The sequence below is a fragment of the Sander lucioperca genome, chromosome 14 (assembly GCF_008315115.2).
Source record: "Sander lucioperca isolate FBNREF2018 chromosome 14, SLUC_FBN_1.2, whole genome shotgun sequence".
In the NCBI taxonomy this organism is placed as follows: Eukaryota; Metazoa; Chordata; class Actinopteri; order Perciformes; family Percidae; genus Sander; species Sander lucioperca.
Window position 1 is genome coordinate 26,338,942 of NC_050186.1, and position 20,921 is coordinate 26,359,862.

Below are 20,921 nucleotides of genomic sequence, written 5' to 3' on the forward strand. Positions count from 1 at the left end.
ACAGATTCAACAATATATTCATGCTTTTTTCCACACTTTGTTTTTCTGGATTATGGTACTCATGTAAAGTATTATTGTCCTACCGGTATTTTAGTCAATGCGGCTGTATGTGTTAAGGCCCTGACACACCAACCAGACGGGCCGACCGTCGGCAGAAAAGCCAGTCGGACTGATCAGTCGGTCCCGAAGTCCAATAAATGCTTCAGAACACACTGAGGCGACGCCGACTTGAGCGTACGCTCTGCGCGTGCGCGAAACGTAATACGTCTCCATACCAGCAGGCGGCGCTGCTCCGTATTGTTTCCATTAACAGTCTGATTATTTCCCAGAAAATGAAAACCGGCAGCTGATTGGATGAACGCGTCACGTGGTTCTTTTTTCTCCGGAAATTCACAGACAGACTGTCATGGCGGCTTGTTCAGAATACGATCTCATATTGTACTAAAATAGTTCACCGAAACGTGTTTCTGAAAACATTTTAAGCGAGAAATAGGCCATGCAGTTGCTGAATCTGTCTTCATTTCAGATTGACAAAGGTCAGTTTAAAAGATTTTCGTCAGATTTTGAACGGCTCATTCGCTCCCCATTTCCGGGTGAGTCCCGACTGCCCTGTCCCCGACTGAACATGTCGGGTCGGCCCAAATGAATGCCGATGGCTCCTCGGACGGCCGACGGCACGGGACACACCGAACAGACTCGAGTCACGGACCTCGCCAGACGGCCCGACGCCTGATTATCGGGCTGGTGTGTCTTCTCTCTTACACTCAGCCTAGTGTAGTTTGTAGTAACGTACAGGTGCCAATAGATGGCAGTAGCTACATTGGATGTAACACGGGTCTCATTTAGTGCTAGTGACGGACTTTTCAACAACTTACTGAAAACGAACTTGAGGAGCATGGCACCCAGACGAAAAGTTGATTTAAAATGATTTAAAAAAAAAAAGAAAAAAGAATGATCGATGATATGTCCACTGGAAAGCTATGGCTTTTTAATTTAAAACTGTTTATTTAAAACAATTATATTTATCAAACAGATGGAATTAGAAATAAAGGACTGCCTCTAACAAAAGGCTGCTTCAAATAAAAGCCTGGTACCTTCTGCAGTTCAGGTAAATAAAGGGCCCGGCTTTTATTTGAGGAATTATAGTAATCAGATTTTCACATCTACAAGAACACTCGTAGGTAAATCATTAAGCATTATGCATTTGTAATCTACTAGAAATCAAAGTAAATACTAATGAAATAGTCTTGCTTTCTTTCAGCTTTAAAGAAAAAGTTAGCAAATGTGAACACATCAAAATGAAACAAGCATTACATTTTGTGAACATATGGACACCATACAGAGATTTCAGCCTTTTGATGTGACTTTTTGAGCCTCTTACATTTTTATAGTATGTACAATACAGAAGAAAAAGTTGACTCTTTTTCCACTTTGACTGTTTTTTTTTAAATTATTTTTTCAACCAGAACAGTCAGAGAATTTAAGTTCTTCAGTTAGTTCTTCGTGTTATAAAAAACACACTTTTTTATTTGCATTTTACCTTTAATTACCTAAAGATGTAAACCTTTTTGAGAGCATCCTGGCTAAAACGGCAGCTGTACTACTACTACTACTACAGCACAACAGAAACCAGACACTAAAGGAAGACGGGAGTGGAAAAAAAAACAAAGGCAAAAAGTAAATAATGATAGCGCCTCTCCTTTTCCTAGGGCTACTGCAAATATTCAGTCCTGTTCTACGGATATTACAACAACCAGAGGACCATCGGCTTGCTGAAGTTCCGGCTGCCTCTGTCCTACCTCATGGTGGGGATCGGCACCTTCGGCTACAGCCTGATGGTCGTGATCCGCACGTGAGTCTCATATGGGATGGTTGCTTTTCATTCGTTCTGACTGTCTCAGCCAGGCTGCTTCAGCTACCCCTGAGTACCTTTATACTGTAGCGGGAAAATTATTAAGCTCTAGTTTTCATTTGATCATTTGAATTAATTAAATTTGGGAAATTTTGATTTTATTTTGATAATGATTTAAGTTTAAGTTTGAAAATGTGACAAAACATGACTTCTTTTTTGTCTCAAACTTATATTTATTGTTGTTTTGTTTGTTTTTGTACAATATTGACACGCACAACAAGACATGGAACAGAGATAGCACCTACAAAGTGCAAACGCAGCACAGAAACAGTGCATCTATCCCCGCCACCCCTATAGAATAAAGGAATAATAATAATTACAGGAAGAAATAGCATTAATAATATTGCACAGGAATACGTCAAAATAAGTAATACAATAATAATAAATAAAATATACAAAATAAATAAATAAACAGCCAAGTAAAGCATCAGATCAGTACAACAGTTCCTCCATCAATTTGTATGTTTTCATTCTTCAGGAAATTATAAAAAAAATCCAAAACCTGTCAAGCCTGTTTTTAGTAAAATAACTTATCCTTTCCAGGGCCAGAAAGGAAGTCATTCTGTTCAACCATTCAGAGACTCCACAGACAGTGGGCTTTTCCAAGACCTAGCAATACACCTAAAAGGCAAACACTCAGTAAGGATTTTTCATCATTTGAGAGCACCAAATTGACAGGGTAAATATTAAGGATACATAACTTAGAATCAAGAGGCACTACACATGCCCCACATGCAATGAAGCAGTGACCCTTTCTGGTGGTTACATTTGATGTATCGGAAATATTGGGGTTAAAGTGTATGGAAGATATATTTATTCATAATTCAAATTGAAAGTCCAAAGAGAAAACGAAGCAAGATCAAATTAAAAATATTATTATTTTACTACGCTAAACTTATACCTGAAAAAGCAAAGTTGAAATGTAAAATGATAAATTTCTGGCTATAAAAGTATTTGGAATAAATCTAATCTTCTTCTGTTGAATAACAGCGAGGTGACATCAGCTATTAGTGGTACAATACCAACCCAAAGCAAAATTACATACTTGGGCATCACCATACGTGCATCGCTACAGCGAGTTGTCCAGGACAAGTATGAAACTATATTAAGTAGTGTTCAAAGGGATCTGGCCAATTGGTCTGCGCTGCCGGCATCGCTACGGTCCAGGATTGCTGTTGTTAAAATGAACATAGTTCCTTGTGTGAATTTCTTAAGTACAATGATCCCCTTACCCCCAATACATTTCTGGAAGAAACTTGATACCGTAATTCGGCAGTATATTTGGAATAATAAACAACCTAGGCTAAAATACTCTACCCTGGACCTCAAACACGGGAGGCCTGGCCCTCTCCAACCTTAAAGTGTATCACAGAGCCTTTCAGCTACGGGCCCTCAGAGTGTGGATGGACCCCTCATCTACAGTTCCATGGAGAGAAATAGAGCAAAACCTCACTGGAATCTAAGACTGCAAGACCTTGCCTTTGCAGGTGTGTGTCCAAAAAAGTGTATGTTAGCCTATGGCCCTATTATCACCAACACATTGACCCACTTTAAACAGGTGGAGGAGCAACTACGCTATACCAATAAGTGGCATTTGAATAACCCAATATGGCACAATGCACACTTAATGTCTGGTAACAAGCCCTTTGCTTGTAACCAGTGGAGTGACAGAGGTATTTATACTTTAGTCTAGCTATTTAATGAGAAAGGTATGTTGAGTTTTGAAGACCCGAGAGCTAGTTTTGAGGTCCCCAGGACATCCTTCTTCTTTTATCTTCGCTTAAGATCAGCCCTAAAATGTTATGTAGTGCCATGGGGTAACAGTCTTGAGGCACACCCAGTCATTAAATGGCTTGTTGATTTTCCCGTGAGAGGATTAGTGTCTAGGATTTATGCTAAACTAATGCAAGTATCCGTAGGAGAACTTCCAATAGTGGGGAAATGGGAGCGAGAGCTGAGCCCTGAGGGGAACGCAATCAATTGGGAGACAGTTTGGGACAACATTTTCCACTGTTCCAAAAACCCAAATCACCACCAGATCCACTTCAACATATGTCACAGGACATACTGGACTCCCCAGAAGAGATACGTCTCTAAAGCCATTCCTACTCCCTATTGCACGTTCTGTCAACCTGAACAAACTGGAACTTCCCTGCATATGGTCTGGGAGTGTGAACAGGTGCATGAGTTCTGGAATAAAACAACATCAATAATATCTGATGTGATAGGATGTCGAATTCCTACTGACCCGATTGTTTTGTTACTTTATGATGACTCTAAATTACACCTGCTTGGGAGACAGAGGAAAATTTGGCTAGCCGGCTCAACTGCAACCAAGAAAATGATAGCTCAGTGCTTAAACTGAAATCTTTGACATTTTTAGATTCACCTTTTCACTCCGCCCAAGTAGCAGAAGTAGCAGTGCTTCGCCTTTCTGAGAATATAGTTCCCAGTATGTATATGGTTAGAAGACGGCTGTGTCTCATGTGACCTTGTTATTTGTACACACTGTGACTATACAAATCACAACATGTATTTTGTGTACAAGTCACTTATTGGGAGCAGTAGGCTAGATGGAGCCGGTTACCTCCAGGATCTGTGCTAAGCTAGGCTAGCGGTGGGGGCGTCAGACAGAGTTACGACACGCACGGAGATCAGAATCAGAATCAGAAAGGGATTTTATTGCCAAGTACGTTGCACATACGAAAAACGAGGTAGAGATGGAGTGACCCTGCCCGGAGGAAGCCCGGAGGAAGCCCGGGGCCCCCGTCTGGAGCCAGGCCCAGATGGAGGGCCCGTCAGCGAGTGCCTGGTGGCCGGGTTTGCCACGGAGCCCGGCTGGGCACAGCCCGAAAAAGCTACGTGGCACCTCTCTCTCCAACCCATTGGCCCACCACCTGTGTGAGGAACCGCCGGGGTCGGGTGCGCTGCCACATGGGTGGCAGTGAAGGTCAGGGGCCTCGACGGACCAGACCCGGGCAGCAGACGCTGGCTCTGGGGACGTGGAACGTCACCTCTCTGTGGGGGAAGGAGCCGGAATCTGGATCGGGATCTGGTGGGGCTTACCTCTATGCACAGTCTCGGTTCTGGAACCATACTCCTGGATAGGGGTTGGACTCTTTTCTTCTTCGGAGTTGCCCAGGGTGTGAGGCGCCGGGCGGGTGTGGGGATACTCACAAGCCCCCGGCTGAGCGCCGCTATGTTGGAGTTTACCCCGGTGGACGAGAGGGTCGCCTCCCTACGCCTGCGGGTTGTGGGGGGGGAAAACTCTGACTGTTGTTTGTGCGTATGCACCAAACAAGAGCTCGGAGTATTCGGCCTTCTTGGAGACCTTGAATGGAGTCCTGTATGGGGCTCCAGTGGGGGACTCCATAGTTCTGCTGGGGGACTTCAACGCGCACGTGGGAAATGATGGAGACACATGGAGAGGCGTGATTGGGAGGAACGGCCTCCCTGATCTAAACCAGAGTGGTTGTTTGTTGTTGGACTTCTGTGCTAGTCATGGATTGTCTATAACGAACACCATGTTCGAACATAGGGATGCTCATAAGCGTACTTGGTACCAGAGCACCCTAGGCCAAAGGTCAATGATCGATTTTATAATCGTTTCATCTGATCTGAGGCCGTATGTTTTGGACACTCGGGTGAAGAGAGGGGCAGAGCTGTCAACTGATCACCATCTGGTGGTGAGTTGGGTCAGAGGGTGTGGGAAGACTCTGGACAGACCTGGTAAGCCCAAACGGGTAGTGCGGGTGAATTGGGAACGTCTGGAGGAGGCCCCTGTCCGACAGACTTTCAACTCACACCTCCGGCGTAGCTTTTCGTGCATCCCTGTGGAGGCTGGGGGTATTGAACCCGAGTGGACAATGTTCAAAGTTTCCATTGCTGAAGCTGCGGCGGGGAGCTGTGGTCTTAGGGTCTTAGGTGCCTCAAGGGGCGGTAACCCACGAACACCGTGGTGGACACCGGTGGTCAGGGAAGCCGTCCGACTGAAGAAGGAGTCTTTCCGGGATATGTTATCCCAGAGGACTCCGGAGGCAGTTGCAAGGTACCGAAGGGCCCGAAGGGCTGCAGCCTCTGCCGTGAAAGAGGCAAAGCAGCGGGTGTGGGAGAAGTTCGGAGAAGACATGGAGAAGGACTTTCGGTCGGCACCAAGGTGCTTCTGGAAAACCGTTTGCCACCTCAGGAGGGGGAAGCGGGGAACCATCCAAGCTGTGTACAGTAAGGATGGGACGCTGTTGACCTCAACTGAGGAGGTAATAGGGCGGTGGAAGGAGCACTTTGAGGAACTCCTAAATCCGACTAATACGCCCTCTATGGTAGAGGCAGAGCTGGAGGATGATGGGGGATTGTCGTCAATTTCCCTGGTGGAAGTTGCTGAGGTAGTTAAACAACTCCACAGTGGCAAAGCCCCAGGGATTGATGAGATCCGTCCAGAAATGCTTAAAGCTCTGGGTGTGGAGGGGTTGTCTTGGTTGACACGCCTCTTCAACATTGCGTGGAAGTCTGGGACGGTGCCTAAGGAGTGGCAGACCGGGGTGGTGGTTCCCCTTTTCAAAAAGGGGGACCAGAAGGTGTGTGCCAATTACAGGGGTATCACACTTCTCAGCCTCCCCGGTAAAGTCTACTCCAAGGTGCTGGAAAGGAGGGTTCGGTCGATAGTCGAACCTCAGGTTGAAGAGGAACAATGCGGATTCCGTCCTGGTCGTGGAACAACGGACCAGATCTTTACTCTCGCAAGGATCCTGGAGGGAGCCTGGGAATATGCCCAACCGGTCTACATGTGCTTTGTGGATCTGGAGAAGGCGTATGACCGGGTCCCCCGGGAGATACTGTAGGAGGTGCTGCGGGAGTATGGGGTGAGGCGGTCCCTTCTCAGGGCCATCCAATCTCTGTACGACAAAAGCGAGAGCTGTGTCCGGGTTCTCGGCAGTAAGTCGGACTCGTTTCAGGTGGGGGTTGGCCTCCGCCAGGGCTGCGCTTTGTCACCAATCCTGTTTGTAGTATTTATGGACAGGATATCGAGGCGTAGTCGGGGTGGAGAGGGGTTGCAGTTTGGTGAGTTGGGGATCTCATCGCTGCTTTTTGCGGATGATGTGGTCCTGATGGCATCGTCGGCCTGTGACCTTCAGCACTCACTGGATCGGTTCGCAGCCGAGTGTGAAGCGGCTGGGATGAGGATCAGCACCTCTAAATCTGAGGCCATGGTTCTCAGCAGGAAACCGATGGAGTGCCTTTTCCAGGTAAGGAATGAGTCTTTACCCCAAGTGAAGGAGTTCAAGTACCTTGGGGTATTGTTCGCGAGTGAGGGGACAATGGAGCGGGAGATTGGTCGGAGAATCGGCGCAGCGGGTGCGGTATTACACTCAATTTATCGCACCGTTGTGACGAAAAGAGAGCTGAGCCAGAAGGCAAAGCTCTCAATCTACCAGTCAGTTTTCGTTCCTACCCTCACCTATGGTCATGAAGGCTGGGTCATGACCGAAAGAACGAGATCCAGGGTACAAGCGGCCGAAATGGGTTTCCTTAGGAGGGTGGCTGGCGTCTCCCTTAGAGATAGGGTGAGAAGCTCAGTCATCCGTGAGGAGCTCGGAGTAGAGCCGCTGCTCCTTCGCGTCGAAAGGAGCCAGTTGAGGTGGTTCGGGCATCTGGTAAGGATGCCCCCTGGACGCCTCCCTAGGGAGGTATTCCAGGCACGTCCAGCTGGGAGGAGGCCTCGGGGAAGACCCAGGACTAGGTGGAGGGATTATATCTCCAACCTGGCCTGGGAACGCCTCGGGATCCCCCAGTCGGAGCTGGTTAATATGGCTCGGGAAAGGGAAGTTTGGGGTCCCCTGCTGGAGCTGCTACCCCCGCGACCCGTTACCAGATAAGCGGAAGAAGATGGATGGATGGATGGACGTTGCACATACGAGGAATTTGTCATGGTGTTGTTGGAGCATGTCACACATACAAATATAAGAAGGATAAAAAGATATAAACAATATAAGTATAAACATATACACACAGTACGTATTCATAACGATAAAATAAATTTAAATAAATAGTAAAATAAGTTAAACAGTAGTAAAAAGGAACGCTACAGCAGAGTAGGTACAGTGGCATGAGGAGCCAGAGGTGGGGTGTGGAGAGAGTCAGGGTGGATTCCGGGCCTTGTTTAGAAGGCTAGTGGCGGAGGGGTCAGCCACAATCTTTCAATGATGAGATGAGAAGGGTATGTATGGACCTACCTAACTCTGGTGTTTACGGTGAATAAGACAAAGTCCCAATAAGTCTGCGTGTTCCTTTAATAATGTCTGCCTAGTTGCCCATTATGAAGGCTTTCTTGTTTTTTTCAGAATGGCCAAGAACGCTGATGTCGGCGGTGGAGACGGAGACGAAGGAGAGTTCACGTTTGCCTGGAAGATGTTCACCAGCTGGGATTACCTCATAGGCAACTCAGAGACCGCTGACAACAAATACGCCTCCATCACCACCAGCTTCAAGGTAACCAATGGCAACCATTTTACAAGAAACATATATGCATGCTTAGTGTATTTTTCAGTACACCTGTAGTTTAGGGGAAGAGCCAGATGTTGAAAACATTTTGAGCTCAGCCCAAACCTAGGGCCACGCTCCGCCGGGGAGATTTCTTCCCCATTTATCTCTTCGCACTATTTTTCAAACCATTTGATAAGAGAATCCCAAAAAATATTTGAAAAAAAGGTCTCACAACAATGAAATGGCTATTAGAGGGACTAACATCATCACATCATCATCATACCTAATGTATGCAACTCCAAGACTGTTCAGGGACCCCCATATGCAGAAATATTCAAATACACCATTTTAGAATAGGCAAAAATAACATATTTATACTGCATGGCTCTTGCGTCAAGACTGAATGGTATTATCATAAAATGTGCATGTCTGTACAGGGTTCAACGTTCAGGTTTTTGCCTGGTCGGGCAAGTGAACTTGCCCTAAGTCAATTTTTACTGGCCCCTTTACACATTGTTTTTTATTAGTGGTAATCAAATCATGACAAAAACTCAATGTTATAGTTGATCTTAATTTACAATGTATAAACACATTATGAACAGTGTCATATGAGTTAAAGTTCATACTGAAAGTGGAGACTATTATTTAAAAAAAACTATCAAATCTAATTGCAATAATTATCTTACCCGAGACAGTGGTTTCTATCAGTCATTTCTTTGATTGCATACATTTTAGGAGTCAAAGGGACCGCAGCGTTCGCTAACGTTAGCTTCTTGTCTCATCTGGGCTCAGCCGAAGAGATTCAAGGCTTTTGAGAAAAAGAAGCCCAGAGCCAGAGTTTTTCTCCCATGCCGGAATGTCGTGTGGACTAGCCAGACCCTCCTTCGCAGCGCTGGGGATGAAGTTCTGGCATTGCGAGACTACTACACCGCTAATGCTATTCTCTACTGACTTCCTGTTCCTGTTTTGACACCAACAGGAGTCCATCGTGGACGAGCAGGAGAACCAGAAGGACGAGAACATTCACCTGCGGAGGTTCCTCCGAGTCCTGGCTAACTTCATGATCATCTGCAGCCTGGGCGGCAGCGGATACCTCATCTACTTCGTGGTGAAGAGGTCCCAGGAGTTTGCCAACAGGACGGACCTCAGCTGGTACGAGAAGAACGAGGTAATGATGCTCAGATGGCTCTGAATGAAGCGGTCTGATTCTGACAATGATGCTGATAATGCTGACTCTATGTTTTGGACAGTTGGAGATCATCATGTCTCTGCTGGGTCTGGTGTGTCCTCCTCTGTTTGAGACCATCGCTGAGCTGGAGGACTACCATCCTCGAATCGCCCTCAAGTGGCAGCTCGGACGCATCTTCGCCCTCTTCCTGGGAAACCTCTACACCTTTCTGTTCGCCCTGTTCGATGAGGTCAACTCCAAGGTATGGCAGCAGTGTGTGTGTGTGTGTGTGTGCACGCGCGCGCGCGCGCGTGCGTGCGTGCGTGTGTGTTCTCTCATTCTAAACTGACCAGCTGGGACCACATTTCCCAGATGCCGTGGATGATGATAACTTAACCAAAACCCATCAACTATTTTTAAATATTAATATATAAATAATATTGGTCTTTTAACTTGCATATAAAAGTGCCTCATTTTTGCCCTCCTGCTGGCATTACTATTCTGATCTAAGCAGTGCCTGAAATACCAAGATGGCGCCAACAGCAGGCGCTTTGGTGATTTGGTGCTCGTTGTTTTGTCTTGTTTTTGTCGTAAATTTATATTAATGTTTAATATGTCTGTTTGTTTGTTTGTTTATGTATGCACCTTTCACCAGGGCAAATTCCACATAAGTGTACTTATTGTGGCAATAAAACCTTTTCTGATTCTGATTCTGAAAAGGGTCAGTACTGAGTACCGGCACATCTGATTTTTGTCCACATGAGTACCTTTACTTCTGATTCTTATTAACAGTATTTTTAATAGGCTGGTATTTATACCAAAATAGGCTATATGTCATGATTTATTGGAAAATACCAAGCAGTTCTATGTAAAATCAGACATTCATCTCCCCCATGAAGCCAAATGGAATGATCCTGTTTCATAACCAGATGTTCAGACACTGCGACGATTAGCAGTCGAATCAGCCTCCTTCGATCGAAACGTCGAATAGTCGACTTTACAGGGTCACCCCAACAACATATACGTATGAATATAGAAATATCCAAGACATATGCAATAATCATGTAATCTGGCACCTTTTTTGACCTAATTCAGGCACTGGATCTAAGGATGGAAATGTCAAGTCAGTCAATATGTACTTTATTGGTCCAGAGCAAGATGCATGTATTGTATCCTAACCCCCCCCCCCCCCCCTTTCCTCATATTTAGGTGGCCCCCTGACCTTTCCTCTAGTGCATGGGTCTTCAACGTTTTTTAGGCCAAGGACCTTAACTGAAACAGAGACTGAGCAGGGACCCCCTACTATATATTATATAAAAGTGTGCGTATTAAACTGGGCCCACAATAACATGTAGGGCAGCCTAAAGCCTTTTTACGTACCTTTTTAGTGCATGAGCTATTAAAATAATAATTGTAGGCATGATTCTATATATCATGTTTTAATGTTAAACATACATGTGGCACAGTGAATCCTTATTACCTATATCTGTGGATGGCCACCTTGGTGACCTATAGGCCAGTATGAATAATGTGTTTTTTTTCTCCACAAATAAGCCAATTTATATTTGCTAATAATATGTTGGATTCATGTTAAGACATATTGTTTTATTTTTTATAAACTTTCAAAAAATTAACAATAATTTTTTTTTGTTTTTTCAGGACCGATACTGATTATTAGTAGTTAATAAAACCAATAACCGATATTTGGAACCGATATGCATATACAGTAAAAATGAAAATCTTTAAATCAAAATCAGAATTTTGGAATGTTACAAAATCCAATACACAACTTTGTTTAAATGCTTTAAATACAATTATTTAATACATTAGAAGCTGACATTAAGTCAGACTCAGTGGTGAGTGGAACCGAAGCAGACACAGAGCTGGAGCCGAGCCAAAGTAGACCACTTTTTAATTCATTAACTGTATCGGTTATCAGGCAAATAAAACGCTGATACAGATAATCTGCAAACTGCCCAAAAAACGGCCCGATAATCGGTCTATCCCTATTTTTCAATATGCTGAATATTACCTTGTGTCACCGTTGACTAATTCACTCTGTGCCTCGTAGCTGGAAGAAGAGGAGTCCATTAAGAACGCCACCATCTGGGCCATGAAGGAGTACTACGCCAACTACACGCGGCTGGTCAACGACAGCAGTGCCATCCCACCCCCCATGAACCCTGCTGATGTCATCCGAGGACCCTGCTGGGAGACCGCCGTCGGCATAGTAATGAAAATAAAATATGACACCGAAACACAAACCACAAGTATTTCTAAATAGTTATAGTCTAATAGTCATCATTACATGATTATATATGTCATTTTGTCAGTAAGCTTCTCTGCTGTTATGCTATATGAGGATTATTTGCAAAAACATACTGTAATTTCGTCCAGTAATTTGACCCATTTTGTATATCATGCATTTGTTTTTGCACTTTTCTCAAGCCAAAGTATCATCTGATAACTTAAAGTTAACTTAAAGTAACTAAAAGTTCAAATAAAAAGTTTTTAAAAGTTTCTGACAGCAAAAAAAGCCCACCATCTATGCTGAGTAATTCTCCAACTTCCTGTTAAAGATTAAAATCCTATCACTTGAATGTCTGTGGTCGTAATTTGGAAATGATGTCTCCATCTTATAGTCACTAGAAAAAGCTAAAGTAGTCCCTTTCTGCCAAATGTTCTGAAAACTGTGTGAGATGAAAGCTTTTAAAACCATTTCCCTTTCCTGACTTCTTTGTGTTCTTCTAGGAGTTTGTGAAGCTGACGGTGTCGGACATCCAGGTGTCCTACCTGACCATCCTGATTGGTGACTTTGCTCGAGCTGTCATCGTTCGCTTCCTCAACTACTGCTGGTGCTGGGACCTGGAGGCTGGATTTGTGAGTCTGACAGCTGAAGCATTTTAATTTCAATGGTTTACTTAGGGTGAGTCTAAAACTGCTCCCTAGTAAGTAGTGAACTCCATTCCTGTGTGCACTGTGTTGTCTGTAGAGTATGCATTGTTAGACAACGGTGTCCACGCAGCAATGTTCTTTTTCACAGCACCAATTTCATGTTACATTTGACATTTTAACACAGAAAAACACAGGTGTTACTTTTGATGACACTTATTTTACCAGGAAATAATCACATAATCCTCCTCTTTTTCAAGGGAGTCCTGGCCAAGACAGCAGTATAATAGTTCCATATTAAAATATACAGTGAAAAACAAACAACATAAAACAGAAAAAGACAATTCAATTTAACATCATCTCAACATAATCACCAGCAGCGCTCAGTAACAGCACATGTGCATTTAGTACTCAAATAGTCCTTTATTCTAATTTTAAACTGTCATTGTTAGTAGGTAGTCTAATTTAAGCTGATTCTGCAATTTATACCAGGATGAGGGTGCAAAAACTTTAAAGGCACTTTCACCGAAGACAGTTCGCATTCGGGGAATGTCATACATGATTTGCCCATATGATCGAACGACTAAGTTCCATTCAAGTGTCCCAGTAAGCCATGACAGTACCAGGGCCTTCAAACTGAAGCAGCTAACTGGAATTCAGCCATCTTTACTTTTATTATTTACACCTGTGCTTTTCCCACAGGTCAAAATTTCAATTTGTCCAACACTTTGGTTTAGGATGACCTAGTCTACGTCCACGACGTTCCACTTCTGGGATTGCTGCGTTGTCACCGGAAATTCCGCCGGATGTCACTCTTTTCGGCCGGATGTCCGTTACCTTTCTCTTTCTTTGTGTTGTAATTCTAAACTCCGGTGGATTTCTGAGGACTATGTTAACTGCTCCTCAGATCTCTGCAGGGTAAATCCAGACAGCTAGCTATATGTGCTCCACCAAAACAAGTTCCTTCCCGAGGCTATTTTGCAGCGGCACTGGGGCTCTGTCCAGTTTCTTAGCGCCGCCCAAGACGATTGTGATTGGTTTAAAGAAATGCCAATAAACCAGAGCCAGTTTTTCTCCCTTCCCAGAATGTTGTGTGGACTAGCCAGACCCTCCTTCACAGCGCTGTGGAGGAAGGTCTGGCAATGCGAGACTAAGGGTGACCAGACGTCCCGAAACATTTGGGATAGTGATCGCGAAAATTAGAATAAAACCGAGTTGTAATTCGTTATAGCCACAGAATAACACACGTGCATGCTCTTTCCCCCTTTTGTTATTTTCTAGTGTAGGGAGGGGACAGGGAAAGTGTAGATGCAGCTAGCCACGGAGAAGGAGTGATCTGACATGCGTGTCGCGCAGACAGATGTGACAAGGCACCGCACCGCGCCGATGAAATAAAGAAGAAAGTGAATTTAATGTAACGGATCGGGATTTACACACTGTCACATACAACACAGTCATTGTGTTTCTTTTTCCCAATGACAGACAGTTTACTTCATGTTCCTGAACAAAAATAATACATTTTAGTGTTGAGTTTTGCTTTCAGGTGTTTTACTGTTACTGAAGTGGCTTACCCGATGTACAGTACTGGGATAAAGCCTGACATGTCCCTCTCCTTCCGCTAACGCCGCCATTTTTTTTTTTTGGCGAGGACTCTGTCACTGCATCTGGGGCTTAGCGCTGACCAGGACGATTGTGATTGGTTTAAATAAAAATTAGGTCTGTAAGAGCCGGGTGGAGCCAATCCCAGCCCACTTTTTTACGGTATTTCAAGCACAGTCCCTTTAACTGTTATATTGCATAAGTTTAAGTAAATCATATCTCTGTTCACTTTCAGCCGTCATATGGAGAGTTTGACATCAGTGGTAATGTACTTGGATTGGTCTTCAATCAAGGGATGATCTGGTACAAACTTTATTTTTACACATATACTGCACACACTCAGTTTACAGTGTGGTTCTCTGTGTGTGCATGTTAGTGTGTGTTACGTTGAATTATGTCTCAGGGTGTCTCAAACTTTGGCCTATAATAATGTGTTTACTGCCCAAAATGTTCAAGGTGTGATTTTTTTATTTTAATTTTCGGATCTTAGGACCTTCAAATAGATAATAAACAGTAACCATTTTTTAACAAATATATGTGTATTGGGTGTAACACACATCAAAGGTGTCACATAGTGCCAAGTTTTTTAGTGGGCAGCAGTGGATGGCAAGGCAGCTTTATTTGTCTAGCACATTTCAGCAACAGGGCAATTCAAAGTGCTTTACATAAAAACAATAAAAAAATAAAAACAGATAAAATACGAGAATAAAGGTTACAGTGCAGTATAAGAAATTAAATATTAAAGGGCAGTTAAAAACAGTTAAACATATAAAAGCAGATAAAATAGGAAATTTTAGGCTGCTAGTATGGGACAATGTATAAGCTGTTGCTCTATACACGTAATCCAAGTGCAATCCTTGCCGTTCCCAGTGCGGGCCGGTCCCACCGGTCTTACGTTTTAATTCTCTTTATAAGCTTATATAGATTTTCATACAGTTTCAACAATGCAACTTCAGTATAAGAAATTAACAATTATTTAAAGAAAGGCAACATCACAAAGAAAGGTCTTCAGTCTTGATTTAAAAGAACTGAGAGTTGCAGCGGACCTGCAGTTTTCTGGGAGTTTGTTCCAGATATGTGGAGCATAAAAACTAAACGCTGCTTCCCCCTTCTTAGATCTGACTCTGGGGACAGCAAGCAGACCTGTCCCAGACGAGTTGAGAGATCTGGGGGGTTCATAGTGCAGTAGTAGACCAGAAGTGTATTTTGGCCCTAAACCGTTTAGTGATTTATAATAATAATTTATAAAGCTGCCTTGCAGCCTACACCTACAGTTCTGTAGACTCGGTGTGATTCGGGAGTGAAGTTGCAACATTGTTGCAGTTTTCATATGTTCGGTTTGCGTTCACACTGCACTTTGTCAAACCGCACCAAACACTGTAAACAAATGTCACGCGGAAACGGTTGCTGGTGAGCCGTGACGCCCGTTTTCAAGAGCACCAGAGTTCGGTTGTTTGGTCCGCACCAGAGTTCTAATGAGCTTTCACACCACTCCAAACAAACTGGACTATCCCACGCAACGCTCCAGGGTTTCGGTCAAAACAGACCAAACTGCTCAGATGTGAAGGCACCCTAAATGTGTCGATATTGGACACATTTCTATCGACAAATGCTTTTAAAGTGCCCATATTATGAAAAAATCACTTTTTCTGGGATTTGGGGTGTTATGTTGTGTCTCTGGTGCTTCCACACACATACAAACTTTGAAAAAAATCCACCCATGCTGTTTAGAGTGAGATACAGTTTCTGAATGTGTCCTGCCTTCAGTCTCTGGGTGAGCTGTTCAAAATCGGCACGGCTTGTGACGTCACAAGCCGAAACGAGCAGGCTAGCCGCAACCATTAGCTCGTAGCGTTAACATGCTAACGCTATGGCTAACGCTAGCATGCTAACGCTAGCATGCTAACGCTAGCATGCTACCTCGTTCTCAATAGCAAAGCACTGCTACAACACACACAAGTTCACCATAATCTACAAAAGAACTACTTACATGTGCGCCCTCATTTAGAAGTCTCCCAGCTAATCCTGCCTTGTAACTGACCAAAATTGTAGAAACAGCCTTTCTTTTACTGTCTATGGAGCTAGCTAGCTGACATGATCTACATCTGAGCTACTGGGCATGTGCAGTGCAGTCAAAGATAGTACAGAAGAAGAAGAAGAAAAGAGGTCTCACTCTGTAGCTAAAACAGAGACCAGCTGAAAAGAGGATCTGCAGCAGTGAGAGAGAGCACTGCAGTACAACACAAATATGGTGTTTTTTGAAAATTAAACCATGTAAACCTATTCTGGTACAACCTTAAAATACAATTATGAACCTGAAAATGAGCATAATATGGCTGCTTTAAAGGCACTGTGATCAATTAAACCTAACTAAAAAGCTTTCATATTGGGGAGCCCTGGTAGCTCACCTGGTAGAGCGTGCGCCCCATGGCCCAAGGCTCAGTCCTTACCGCAGCGGCCCAGTTCGATTCCGAATATTGGCCCTTTGCTGCATGTCTTCCCCCTCTCTCTCCCCCATTTCCTGTCTACAACTGTTTCATCAGTTAAAGGCCAAAATGCTCAAAAAATAATCTTAAAAAAAACTATCTTTCATATTAAAAAATGTGTTACACATCATCTGATCACATGACATGATGTCATGTTGTGGTGTTTTTTTCAGGATGGGTGCGTTTTATGCTCCTGGGCTGGTCGGCATCAACGTGCTTCGCCTCCTCAGCTCCATGTACTACCAGTGTTGGGCTGTCATGGCCACCAACGTCCCCCACGAGAGGGTCTTCAAAGCCTCCAAATCCAACAACTTCTACATGGGCCTGCTGCTCCTCATCCTCTTCCTCAGTCTGTTACCTGTCGTCTACACCATCATGACCCTGCCGCCTTCATTTGACTGCGGCCCCTTCAGGTAGCCGCACATTGAAGACATACTCAGTGTTTTCTCTAGCTTTGTGGAAGACTTAGGTGCGCGTACTGTATTTGGCAGGGGGTTAAGGCGTCCTTTCTCAAGAAAATGTTACGTTTTTCAATTTTCCCATACGTTTTGTGTCTCTTGGTGGGGTTTTGTGTCTCTTTGTAGTCGTGTTGCGTCTCTTTTTGGTCATTTTGGTTTTCTTTGGGGTTGTTTTGGGTCTTTGTTATTTTGCGACTCTCTGTAGTCTGTTTGTCCTTTTGTGGTAGTTTTGTGTCTCTTTTTCACATAATTTTGGACCAATATTATCTCCATATCTGTGTCTAAAACATTGGAAAACCATATTTATCATAAATAAATAACACTCAAAAAGCTTAAAAGTCCTATGACATGCTGCTTTTTGGATGCTTTTATATAGGCTTTAGTGGTCCCCTAATACTGTATCTGAAGTCTCTTTTATATAGACCTCAGTGGTCCCCTAATACTGTATCTGAAGTCTCTTTTATATAGACCTTAGTGGTCCCCTAATACTGTATCTGAAGTCTCTTTTATATAGGCCTTAGTGGTCCTCTAATACTGTATCTGAAGTCTCTTTTATATAGACCTTAGTGGTCCCCTAATACTGTATCTGAAGTCTCTTTTATATAGACCTTAGTGGTCCCCTAAAACTGTATCTGAAGTCTCTTTTATATAGACCTTAGTGGTCCCCTAATACTGTATCTGAAGTTTCTTTTATAAAGGCCTCAGTGGTCCCCTAATACTCTATCTGAAGTCTCTTTTATATAGACCTTAGTGTTCCCCTAATACTGTATCTGAAGTCTCTTTTATATAGGCCTCAGTGGTCCCCTAATACTCTATCTGAAGTCTCTTTTATATAGACCTTAGTGGTCCCCTAATACTGTATCTGAAGTCTCTTTCCCGAAATTCAGCCTTGGTGCAGAATTACAGCCACTAGAGCCAGTCCCACAATGAGCTTTCCTTAGGATGTGCCATTTCTGTGTCTGTAGCTTTAAATGCTATTGAGGGTAGGTGAAGGTGAAGGGTGGAGGTGTGGCCTTGACCAACTGCCATGCTTTGCTTGTTTGTTGTGTTGATGTCTCTCTCTTTCTCATGGGTGGGCCAAATTCTCTGGGCGGGCAAAGCAGAGAAAGGGGAGGTAACCTTTCCCCTTATGATGTCATAAGGAGGAGATTCCAGATTGGCCCATCTGAGCTTTCATTTTCTCAAAGGCAGAGCAGGATATCCAGGGCTCGGTTTACACCTATCGTCATTTCTAGCCACTGGGGGACCATAGGCAGGCTGGGGGAACTCATATTAATGTTAAAAAACCTCATAAAGTGACATTTTCATGAAAATTTCATAAGTAACTGTAATTTAATTACATATTTTTCCCAGTAACTATGATAGATTAGTTACCTGTTTTTTGTAATGAAATTACGCACTTCCGTTACATGTAACTAGTTGCTCCCCAACACTGGTTAGAAATGAGCATGTGTAAATACACACACACCCACATGTTGACCATGCTGATGTTTGCAGTGGGAAGCAGAAGATGTTTGATGTGATCATGGAGACGATCGACCTGGACCTGCCAGCCTTCCTGGGAACCATTTTCAGCTACGCAGCCAACCCCGGCCTCATCATACCAGCTGTACTGCTCATGGTGTGAGTGTAGAGGAGTCACGCGCGCACACACACACACACACACACACACACACACACACACACACGAATGCAAGTGTGTGATTATAGAAATAAATTGTTTTAGATTGAGCAGCAAAGATTAATCGATTAGTTGTCAACTATTACATTAATTTCCAACTATTTTGATAATTGATTACAGATATCCGTGTGATTTTTTTTAAATGAAAAAATTTTGTAATTCCAGCTTGTTAAATGTGAATATTTTCTAGTTTCTTCTCTCCTCTGTGACAGTAAACTGAACGTCTTTGAGTGTGGACATTTGAGGACGTCATGTTGGGCTGGTCAACGCTGGTCGACATTTTTCCCCATTTTCTGACATTTTAGAGACCAAACAACAAATCGATTAATCGAGAAAATAATCAACAGATTAATTGACCATGAAAATAAACGCTAGCTGCATCCCTAGTACTAGAGTGTGTCTTCGCAGCCGCTGAAAATACACCAAGTCCCGTCATTTCTCCTTTACAGACTGGCCATCTACTATCTGAACTCGGTGTCGGAGGCCTATCAAAACTCCAACATGGAACTGAAGAAGAAGATGCAGATGGTAAGTAAAGAATGGGGAAGTAATGCACACTGTTCCAAACCTGCTTACATATACAGGAGTGGGTTGCTGCACAGAACTGCAGACTACTGAACTAACTTGTTTTTAAGCCAAAACACATCTGATAACAAAGAAGTGCAGCATACTGTTTGAGCTAGCATACCTGCAAAACTATTAACTACTAAATACTCCCATAGGTCTCAGCTGTATTTTGTGTTGTGCTAATTGGCAAATGTTAACATGCTAAAATGCTGAGGCAGAATGGCTACCATAGTAAACATACCTGCTTAACATTAGCATGTTGACAGTGTCAGAGTGAGCATGTTTATTTTTGACTCATTCTCACGTACATCATCCTGCTGCTGTAAATCCTAGAGTACCAAATGTGTATCATTCCGCACCTGAAAATAGTCCCCAACAAATGCACTCCATTTCCTCTTGTTTGAGTTACATTTGAGAAAAACTACAGTGCCCAGCTGTTAAAGAAACTGCTGAACCTTTTTAACATCAAACTTTATATTTGTGATATTTAGGATTTTTGTCTTCAGTAGAACCCAACGGGCTTGGGGCTGAGACCCACAGACAGTGAAGGGACATCAGAAAGTATTAAGAGATGGACACACATTGTTTGTTTCGGTCTTTTCATGGAATTTGTTAACAATAATAAAAATATATTGTCATTCTTTAAGCACCTTCTTGACATATATTTAACTTAAGTAACACATTTAATACCACAGTTCTGTGGCTCCTAATTATTTTCTCTCGCTTCCTGAATGTCTCTGAATCTCTTGTTTTAACCCACTTTTCTGTTCACCACTTCTCTCTCTCTCTCTCTCTCTCTCTCTCTCTCTCTCTCTCTCTCTCTCTCTCTCTCTCTCTCTCTCTCTCTCTCTGTCTGTCTGTCTGTCTGTCTGTCTGTCCAGGCTCGGGATGAAGAGAAGAACCGGAGGAACAACACGGACAGCACCAACCAGGTCATGAAAGACCTGGAGGACCTGCTGCCAAACCGATCCCTCATACCCCCTGCTCCTCCAGAGCCTGGTCAGTAAACTCCTGCACAGCTGATTGTCCTATGCAGATATTTCAAAGAAATGCTACTAAAGGTCTCTAGAATATACATTTTTCATTTTTTTATATATATAGTGAAGTTTTGAAATGAATTCTGAGAAGTACTGTAGCTGTGTATCTATTATAATCCAAGGTACAATTCCTTCTGGATATCAAACACTATGTTTCGCATTCACTAAGGTATTTTTAAGGTTGTGAATTCAAAACTAGCGTATGACAGGAAATCTAGATACTCAGCTGATGTATCCCTGTCCCTGTCTAAAACAGAAAAGACACCAGAGCCGGAAGCTAAGCCAACTAAGACGAAGCCCGGGTCGGCCGGTAAAGGTATTAACCTGCAGAAAGATGTGACTCTGGCGTCGCCCAACCCCAACGCTCGAGGGCCGGTGAGCCGGCCGCCCGGGCCCAGAGGACCTGGACAAATGCCTGGTGCCGGACCGGGCCGAGGCCGCGGGAGAGGGAGAGGGGGCCCCCCTCCCAGATAACAGTGTGAGAAAATCACGTTCCTGCAGGCTGTGTTCATCTCTATTCATTTCACAGCTGGAGACAAAAACAGGGTGTTGAGCGAGTGGCATTGCAGTTACAAGGACCTTCATTATAATGTAGGTCTTCATATTTCTTTACTGACAACGGTTCAGTATAGTACAGTACA

The 20,921-nt window shown here is 43.6% G+C and overlaps 1 protein-coding gene across 1 annotated transcript in view; it reads left to right on the forward strand.

The window, feature by feature from the left end:
• The window catches only part of tmc2a (transmembrane channel-like 2a), a 38,201-nt gene extending 17,280 nt beyond the window's left edge, over window positions 1-20,921 (forward strand). The window contains exons 9-20 of the mRNA XM_031277529.2: window positions 1,710-1,852; window positions 8,251-8,398; window positions 9,372-9,560; window positions 9,643-9,822; window positions 11,632-11,790; window positions 12,312-12,440; window positions 14,287-14,354; window positions 16,711-16,950; window positions 18,493-18,618; window positions 19,126-19,204; window positions 20,125-20,242; window positions 20,537-20,921. Coding sequence (XP_031133389.1) covers window positions 1,710-1,852; window positions 8,251-8,398; window positions 9,372-9,560; window positions 9,643-9,822; window positions 11,632-11,790; window positions 12,312-12,440; window positions 14,287-14,354; window positions 16,711-16,950; window positions 18,493-18,618; window positions 19,126-19,204; window positions 20,125-20,242; window positions 20,537-20,754 — 1,797 coding nt within the window. The 3' untranslated portion in view covers window positions 20,755-20,921. The remainder of the gene's footprint in view (window positions 1-1,709; window positions 1,853-8,250; window positions 8,399-9,371; window positions 9,561-9,642; window positions 9,823-11,631; window positions 11,791-12,311; window positions 12,441-14,286; window positions 14,355-16,710; window positions 16,951-18,492; window positions 18,619-19,125; window positions 19,205-20,124; window positions 20,243-20,536) is intronic.